Source organism: Hyperolius riggenbachi, chromosome 9 (genome assembly GCF_040937935.1).
Source record: "Hyperolius riggenbachi isolate aHypRig1 chromosome 9, aHypRig1.pri, whole genome shotgun sequence".
NCBI classification, from domain to species: domain Eukaryota; kingdom Metazoa; phylum Chordata; class Amphibia; order Anura; family Hyperoliidae; genus Hyperolius; species Hyperolius riggenbachi.
This window is the reverse complement of record NC_090654.1, coordinates 211507020-211516936: the sequence shown is the minus strand read 5'-3', so window position 1 is coordinate 211516936 and position 9917 is coordinate 211507020. Positions and strand designations below refer to the sequence as shown.

Genomic DNA, 9917 nt, shown 5'->3' with positions numbered 1-9917 from the left:
AGATAGATTTGTCAGATGCCTGTCAAGTTGAATCTGACAGGAATCTATCTGATGTGTGCCACACACTAGGAACAGATTTCAGTATGAAATCTATTGGAAAGCGATCTAAATGCATTATTGGACCATTAGATCCAATGCAACTCTATGGGCCATCGATCTGCTGCCAGCAGCAGATCGACCTAGATTTTCCATAGTGCCAGATCAAATCGATCGATAGATTTGATAGAATCTATTTACGATCGATTCCATACAATCGATCGATGGCTGAAATCGACCAGTGTATGGGCCCCTTAAATCAGATACAGGTTAGACCCAAGGGGTCTGCAAAAATCAGACTCCTACAGGATGTCTCCTATCCAGGCGGATAAACAAGGACTGTTTTCTGAAATGTTCCATCTATGCTTACAAGGAACTTAGAGTTTGAGTTTTAGAATTTCAGATCAAACTGCAGGATAAATGCATATGGTGACTTTAAAGTGTAACTGTTAAAAAAAACAAGTGTTTCACTTGGGGCTTCTGCCAGCCCCTTGTAGCTTTCCTGTCCTGCGCCGATCCTCCATTTTCCCGCCGCCAGCTACTTTCGGTTAGGTCATACCGTCGACTTGTAAGTTGATGGCAACTGTGCCTGCACCCCTTGAGCCACACATATCTTTCAGCATGTTCCAGCCTGCAATAGCGTCCAGCGGTTGGGAACACAAAGAAAACTGTGTGTGGCCCGGGGCGCATAGGTGTAGTTGTCGCTTTGACCGAACCTAAAGTAGCTGGTGGTGGGAGAACGAAGGATCATGGAGGACCGGCATGGGACAGGAAGGGCTGCAAGGGGCTGGCAGAAGCCCCAGGTAAGTGAAACACTGTTTTTGTTTTTTTTTAACCTTTCAGTTCCGCTTTAATTAACTTCAGCTGCTGTACCAAATGGTTTGTATAGCAGCTCTATAGAAGTTCTATCATTATGTGCAAAGTTCGGCTTCCACCTGAATATCAAAAAGACCAAGATCATGACAACAGTAGGTGATGGCAATATCAAGATAGCAGTTGACAGTGAAAAGATTGTGTGTGCAGAAAAATTCACCTTCCTCTTAGATAGATCGAAATGGTGATTGTAGTCATGAAATAAAACGTCAGATAACCCTTGGCAGAAACGCGATGGTAAGCATGAACCAAGTATGGAAAAGCAAAGACATTAGTATTACGACTGGTTCATGCCATTGTTTTCCCCATAACCATGTATGGCTGTGAAAGTTGGACCCTAAGAAAAGCAGAAGAAAAATCTACTCCTTCGAGTTGTGGTGCTGGCGATGGTTGCTTTGCATTCCATGGACAGCAAGAATGACTAACAAAGAAGTATTGGAATGTATAAGACCAGACATGTCACTGGAAGGCAAGATCACCAGACATGTCACTGGAAGGCAAGATCCCCAGACTCAGACTCGCATATTTCGGCCACGTGATCCGATCAAATTCCTTAGAGAAAGACCTAATGCTAGGACTGATCAGTGGCAAAAAGCGACAAAGCCACCAGAGAACGCATAGGCTTGACACCATCAAAGCTGACACAGGATTGAGCTTAAGGCAACTGGCAGATATGGTACAAGATTGGACATCGTGGAGAGAGAGAACCCATAGAATCACCAAGAGTCGGACACGACTGAATGGATAACATCATCATCAATATGTTCATTTAGTTACACTAAAACTAAACATCCAAATTTGAGTATTAGAAAAAGGTGATTAAAAGTAATTCAGTATGCACAAAACGGATAGTTAGGTGGACCTTCATGTGTTTTAGGGAAATAGTAGTAAATTCCTTAAAATACTGGTATTGTTTAAACCCGAGGCCTCGTTCCCACTCTATGCACTGCCGTACGCATTTAGGCAGAGCACATAGTGTGCAACATGCAAGAACGGTAGAAGGGCATAGACAGCCCTTCTACCGTTCTCATCATATGTGCAGCAGTACGATGTACTATTGCAGCGCTGCATGCATTTTTTGGAAATCGCAGCGCAGACCCATTTACTGTAATGAATGGGATCAGCAGCGCAGATGGTATGCGATCATATGCGTTGCGTTCCAGTCGCACGGCCGTCTGCGCTAATTGATGTGAACAAGGCCTTAGAGCTAACGTGATATCTGATCAGGGCTCTTTTACATCAGAGCTTGCGTTGGAGAACGCTCAAAGCATGCGTTTTGATATGCGTTGCACTGCAGTGAGTGCGTTTTTAATCCGTTTTCAATGCGTTACAGCACATAGGAAAACGCAGGTAATTTTTTTTCTTTTAGTTTTCAACTTTCTACATTGTTCCTCTGTTGCATTCTGGGACTGATTGCCTGCGTTAACGGATTAAAAACGCGCATAGTGTGCGTTTTACATTGACTAACATTGTAACGCATAAAGCTAGCGTCGGCCGAAAAACTGCACCTGGGTGCAGTGTAACGCAACGCACAAAAAGGCTGCGTTATATGTGAAAGCTAAAATGAAAGTTTATGGACTTTCATTTCACCTTGGGTAACGCAAACTTTACCCCTTGCGTTTAAACGCAGAAAATCTCCCCTAATGTGAAAGAGCCCTCAGTAAATGACTTATGTTTCAGATGTGTTATGTTGTTTGCAGAGGCTTCTGAGTATACTACATTACATATATGTAACATTGTATCCTGTATTATCCACAGGCCCTCTCGGGTTTCCGACAGATCCATGTTATAGATATGGACACCATTGATGTCTCTAATTTAAACAGGCAGTTTCTTTTCCGGTAAGTCCTTTACTTTTATACAGCGTGATAGTTGTAGGTGGAGGGTTGTGACCACTCCCTTCTGACTCACTATTTTTCTAAAGAGTTTGTGTAGCTTATTTATTGGCAGATTTTACCGTCGAGACTTCTTAATGACCTCAAATATCTTGTGACTTGTTTATGACAGTAATAAAAGTACCTAGTGTATGAGCAGCAGTGCAGCAGTCTCCTCCATAATAAGACAGGCATTGAGTATCGGCAGCTTAAACTCTTGCACAGGACACAAGGAAAACAGAAATGCACACTGTGTGTTTTTAGAGAGAAAAGCCTGTCTAATTCCCTCTCATCTGCAAGTAATCACAAGTGTCATTTGATCTTTCAGCTTATCTTTTAGAGCAGAGAGGAAGTTCTGAGTTCAGGTCTGCTTTTAAGGTGCCTATTAAAGGACCACTCCCATGAAACATTATATTTTCAAACATCCCCACAGTAGTTCTAGCAACCATAAAGAATATTGACAGTGCCATTTATTTCAATTTCTAGCATGGCCCTTTAAAGTTCCATATGACACTGTATACTGCACACGTCAATCCCTGCACTCCCGCTGACGGACTTCTGTATCTAGAAATCCATCACAGGGGAAGCCTGGTCAGAAACTAATGGCCCATACTCACGAGGGACTTTTGTCGCCTCAACACGCGGCGCGCGCGTGTTGCGGCGACAGGTCGCCCGTGAGTATGGGCCGTCGCACGCGCGCGCACCCCGAACTGTCGCCCGCCGCTCTTGTCGCCATGCGATTGAAAGTTTCAATCGCATGGCAGCAGTCGCCGCCGCACCTCCGCCGCAACTGTCGCTAGTCCGCGTGAGTACGCGGACTAGCGACAGCAACCTCCATAGAGGTGAATGAAGCTTCCGGCGGGGGGAGGAGGAACGTCGGCGACAGCTTCCGTCTCGCCGCTGGTCCCTCTTCCGCGTGTGTACGCGGAGGGACCTGGAGAGAAGCTGTTGCCGGCCTGTCGCTAGCACGCTCACGTGTGCTGGCGACAGGCCACTTCTGCAGCCCGTGAGTACGGGCCATCAGTAACTGATGGTATAATCCTTCCCTCGGCCCCAGTCTTTCCCAACTGCCAGAAAATTCTCCTGCTATCTCTTGGCTGCTATCTTGTGGCTGCTTCTAATGACGCGCAGTCCTGTGACAGAGCGTCATTAGAAGCAGACAGAGCAGCAGTGTTTACGTCGACTGAATATGGGAGAGGAGCTAGCTAGAGCATCTTATTGCACAGCGATGTCTGCGCTGTGCTGAAAGCTATCTACTGAATTCTTGGGCAGAGAGTGGGGGCTGCGGAGACCTGGTCAGCCGAGAGATAGCAGGAGAATTTATGGCAGTTGGGAAAGACTGGGGCCGAGGGAAGGATTATACCATCAGTTACTTAGTTTCTGACCAGGCTTCCCCTGTGATGGATTTATAGATACAGAAGTCCGTCAGCGGGAGTGCAGGGATTGACGTGTGCAGTATACAGTGTCATATGGATCTTTAAAGGGCCATGCTAGAAATTGAAATAAATGACACTGTCAATATTCTGTATGGTTGCTATAATTACTGTGGGGGTGTTTGAAAATATAATGTTTCGTGGGAGTGGTCCTTTAATTATACAATCTTGATTGCACAATCTTACTACTTCTATGTAATATGAGGGACTACCCTAATGTATCCATTCAAAGTATATTCACCCAGTTTACCCTTTTACTACATAGATTTGGTAAGATTTTACAACCAAGTTTGTATCATTAAAGTGTACATGAGACGAGAAGCGGGCGGCAGCATAACTGCTAAAAATGGCCACAAAGCTGTTGGCTGCTTCGGACAGACTGCTGACAGATGGGACAGGGTTTCAAGCACTTGTCTTGTTTTAGGGCAATCGGATGAGTAAAAATAAATACCAATTACTAATTCTATTTACTTATAAAGAAGATAATTACATCATGGTTATTTTTGAGCATTCTGATGGTGTTCTTTAAAGTGAACCTGATACGAGAAGCATCACAGCTTCCATACTTACTTGGGGCTTCCTTTAAGGACAGCTGTAGTGAGATATATATATATATATGGAGCCTGCCATATTTATTTCCTGTTAAATGATAGTAGTTGCCTGGCAGCCCTGTTGATCTATTTTGCTGCAGTAGTGTATGAATGATGCCTGAAACTAGAATGCAGCAAATCTTGTCAGATCTGACATTGTCAGACATACCTGATATGATGCATGCTTGTTCAGGGTCTACGGCTGAAAGTAATGGAGGCAGGGGATCAACATGATTGGCAGGCAACTAGTGTTGCTTAATAGAAAATGGGCAGCCTCCACATACCTCTCACTACAGTTGTACTTTAAAGAGACTCTGAAGTTTAAAAAAAACCCATCTTTTTATTTAGCAAATGTTTAATATGTTTGCCCTAACTAAACCGCCGCATTCCCGCCGCTCTAATCTATCTAAATCCCCCCAAACTCGCCCTCCCTCTCCCCTGCAAAATCCACGACTTTCTTGGTCGTGGATTTTGCTGCTCTAGGAGGCAGAGCTATGAGCCGCAGCTCTGCCTCCATGCATCGTCTGTCAGCGGTGGATCTCCTGTTGGGGCTGCTCGTCCCTCGCCATCTTCCTGGGTAACTCCTGTCACCCACAATTGTCCCCAAAAATCCTGGCCGAGTAATACTCTGTCACACATGCGTGGACCCGCGCCCTCCCGTCCCTGGGAGAGATCTGTGCACAGAAGTACTGCGCAAGCGCAGATCGCTCTCAGGGGAGGGAGCGCTGTGGGGGAGTGCGCCTGGCAGGGCATGCGCAACGGAGTGTGACACGGCCAGGCTTTCAGGGACAATTGCAGGTGACAGGAGTCACTGAGGGAGACTAACGGGGCTTAAAGAGATTCTGATGTCTCAATTGGTGTTTCTTTAACAGTTTCACAGCATCAGAACTTTGTTTCTCTTATACAAGCCTCATTTTTAGCTGCACAGAAGAAAACTGCCCGGGCAGTTTTCCCCTGATGCTGTGCAAAGCATGATGGGATTTCTGATGTTGTTGTTCTCGTTCTGCTGTTTTGGTGCAATTTTTTTTTTGCATTTTGAATTTGACATTTGAAGCCTAGCGTGTGCAACTGGGAAGGGTTTTCAGGACACAGGACAGTTGGAACTGTGTCTTATGCTCCCTGTCACCTCCTTTCAACCAAAAAGATGGCTGCCCCCATGACAGGGGAGAGGCTCTGCCCCCCTGGGGAGTTAGGGGGGATTTAGATAGATTGGAGTGGCGGGAATGCGGCGGTTTAGTTAGGGCAAACATATTAAACACATTTGTTAAATAAAAAGATGTTTGTTTTGAGACTTCAGAGTCTCTTTAAGCCCCGTTAGTCTCCCTCGGTGACTCCTGTCACCCGCAATTGTCCCTGAAAGCCTGGCCGAGTCGCATTCCGTTGCGCATGCCCTGCCAGGCGTACTCTCTCGAGTACTGGATTTTACCTCCTCTTCTTGTCACTAACGCAGCTTTCTTTTGGTGCTATTTGATTGCTGCTGTGATTTTTAGTTTTTATTATAGTCCTCAAAAAAAAGACATGAATTTTGTCAAAAAAATGATTTTTTTTTTTTTTAACTTTCTGTGCTGACATTTTTCAAATGAAGTCAAATTTCTATGTGCATTTTTGTCTAAATGTATTGTGCTACATGTCTGATAAAAAAAAATCCAATAAGTGTATATTTATTGGTTTGGGTAAAAGTTATAACGTTTACAAACTATGGTGCAAAAAGTGAATTTTCCCATTTTGAGGCATCTCTGACTTTTCTGAGCACCTGTCATGCTTTCATGAGGCGCTAGAATTCCAGGATAGTATAAATACCCCCCAAATGACCCCATTTTGGAAATAAGATATCCCAAAGTATTCACTAAGAGGCATGGTGAGTTCATAGATTTTATTTTTTGTCACAAGTTAGCAGAAAATGACACTTTGTGACCAAAAAAAAAATTAAAAAACGTTTCCATTTCTGCTGTAGTGTGACAAAAAAAAAATCTGCCACGGACTCACCATGCCCCTCTCTGAATACTTTGGGGTGTCTACTTTCCAAAATGGGGTCATTTGTGGGGTGTGTTTACTGTCCTGGCATTTTGGGAGGTGCTAAATTGTAAGCACCCCTGTAAAGCCTAAAGGTACTCATAGGACTTTGGGCTCCTTAGCGCACCTGTTTTTTGTCACAAAGTGTCATTTTTCACTAACTTGTGACAAAAAATAAAATCTTCTATGAACTCATCGTACTCCTAACGGAATACCTTGGGGTGTCTTCTTTCTAAAATGGGGTCACTTGTGGGGTTTCTATACTGCCCTGGCATTTTAGGGGCCCAAAACCGTGAGGAGTAGTCTAAAAACCAAATGTCTCAAAATGACTGTTCAGGGGTATAAGCATCTGCAAATTTTGATGACCGGTCTATGAGGGGCTGAATTTTGTGGAACCGGTCAAAAGCAGGGTGGCCTCTTAGATGACAGGTTGTATTGGCACTGAGGTGCAGGAAGCGCAGAATGTTCTCAAATCGTGACCTGAACATGGCAGCAGAGAACATGGGCATGTGATATATTGGGTGCATAGACCAATAAGACCGCAATACATTCTTTTTGACTAGACCCATGTTAAGGAGAAGAACTTGGAGTGGTTTCCACCGAAAAGCTGGGCATAGTAGCTTCTTGGATTGGCGGTTGCGTATTGTGTAGCGTAACGGTTGGTCTGAGCCACAATTAAGTCGTAGAGACCAGCAGTGATCAGAAAAAAAAATTCTGTCACTGTGGTGGGACGGGTGAGGGTTTGGCCGGGTGATCAGAAGCCCACAGGGGGCATATTAGGGCCTGATCTGATGGATAGGAGTGCTAGGGGCGGGGATGACAGGTGGTGACAGGAGGTGATTGATGGGTGTCTCAGGGGGTGATTAGAGGGGAGCATAGATGCAATCAATGCACTGGGGAGGTGATCGGAAGGGGGTCTGAGTGGGATCTGAGGGTTTGGCCGAGTGATCAGGAGCCCACAGGGGGCAAATTAGGGCCTGATCTGATGGGTAGGTGTGCTAGGGGGTGACAGGAGGTGAGTGATGGGTGTCTCAGGGTGTGATTAGAGGGGACTGCACTGGGGAGGTGATCAGGGGAGGGGGGGGTCTGAGGGCGATCTGAGGGTGTGGGTGGGTAAATGGGTGCCCGCAGGGGGCAGATTAGGGTCTGATCTGATGGGTAGCAGTGACAGGGGGTGATTGATGGGTGATTAGAGGGGAGAACAGATGTAAACAATGCACTTGGGAGGTGATTTGAGGGCTGGTCTGCGGGCGATCTGAGGGTGTGGGCGGGTGATCAGGTTGCCCGCAAGGGGCAGGTTAGGGTCTGATCTGATGGGTGGCAGTGACAGGGTGTGATTGATGGGTGATTGACAGGTGATCAGTGGGTGATTACAGGGGAGAATAGATGTATACAGTACACAGGGGGGGGGGTCTGGGGAGGATCTGAGGGTGTGGGGGTGATCAGGGGGGCAGTTTAGAACCTAATCTAAAATATAGCATTGACAGGGAGTGATTGATGGGTGATTAGGGGGATGATTGGGTGCAAACAGTGGTCTGAGGGGGTGATCGGGGGAGGGGGGTGGGTCTGAGTGGTGCTGTGGGCGATCAGGGGGCAGGGGGGGCAGGATCAGTGTGCTTGGGTGTTTACTAGAAGGGCTGCCTCCTGCCCTGGTGGTCCCTCGATCACTGGGACCACCAGGGCAGAAGGCAGCCTGTATAATGCACTTTGTTAGCTTAACAAAGTATAATATTATACACTTTGTATGGGGCAGATCAGGGGTTAACAACCCGCCGGCGCTGCTAATTGGCCGGCGGGTTGACGTCACGGGTGGGCGGAGCCTAATGCCCGCGTATGCGCGCGATCCCCGGCTACTCAGTCCCCCAGGTACTGCCGCCGATCAGCGTTAACGCGGTCCTGGGGGTGCCTCTTTGCCGACGCCCATAGGTAGTGGGCGGTCGGCAATGGTTAATATGCATGTGAAGAGGTGTATTACGAACATTTTTTAAATTATAAGCTTGTAAATAGTGATGGACGCAAAACTGAAAAAAATGCACCTTTATTTCCAAATAAAATATTGGCGCCATACATTGTGATAGGGACAACATTTCAAGAGAACCCGAGGTGGGATTTACTTATGTTAGTGGGGCACAGAGGCTGGTTGTGCACACTAACACCAGCCTCTGTTGCCCCATGGTGTGCCTCCAGGACCCCCCTGTGCGCCGCTATACCCCCTGCAGTGCTGGCGACACACAGCGTGTCCCCAGCACAATGTTTACCTATGGCTGCCTGTTAGCGCCGCTCCCCCACCTCCTCTGTATCGGCGCTACCCGCCCGCGTCCCTTCCCTCCCGCTGATTGGAGGGAAGTGACGCAGGCGGGTAGCGCCGATACGGAGGAGGTGGGGGAGCGGCGCTAACAGACAGGCATAGGTAAACATTGTGCTGGGGACACGCTGTGGGTCGCCAGCACTGCGGGGGGTATAGCGGTGCGCAGGGGGGTCCTGGAGGCACACCATGGGGCAACAGAGGCTGGTGTTAGTGTGCACAACCAGCCTCTGTGCCCCACTAATCTAAGTAAATCCCACCTCGGGTTCTCTTTAAATGGTGTAATAACTGAGACAAATGGGCAAATAAAATATAGGTTTTAATTACGGTAGCATGTATTATTTTAAAGCTATAATGGCCGAAAACTGAGAAATAATGAATTTTTTTTAAATTTTTTCTTAATTTCCTGTTAAAATGCATTTAGAAAAAAAAATAATTCTTAGCAAAATGTACCACCCAAAGAAAGCCTAATTGTGGCAGAAAAAAAACAAGATATAGATCAATTCATTGTGACAAAGTTATTAGCGAATGAATGGGAGGTGAAAATTGCTCTGTTGCATAAGGTGAAAAATCCCAGCGGTCTGAAATGGTTAAAGAGCACCATCAGCATGCTCAAAAATAACCATGATGCAATTCTCTTGTTATAAATAGAATTGGTAATTAGTATTTATTGTTACTCATCCGGTTGCCCTAAAACAAGGCCAGTGCTTGAAACCCTGTCCCATCTGCCTGCAGTCTTTCCTGAAGCAACCATTAGCTTTGTGGCCATTCTTAGCTGTTATGCTGCAGCCCA

General features: G+C 46.3%; 1 protein-coding gene across 4 annotated transcripts in view; it reads left to right on the top strand.

Moving 5' to 3' along the window:
- The window catches only part of UBA3 (ubiquitin like modifier activating enzyme 3), a 73031-nt gene that overhangs the window by 30581 nt on the left and 32533 nt on the right, over nt 1–9917 (top strand). For all 4 annotated transcript variants that reach the window (XM_068253948.1, XM_068253947.1, XM_068253946.1 and 1 more), the window contains one exon: nt 2668–2750. In XM_068253948.1, the coding sequence (XP_068110049.1) occupies nt 2668–2750 (83 nt within the window). The remainder of the gene's footprint in view (nt 1–2667; nt 2751–9917) is intronic.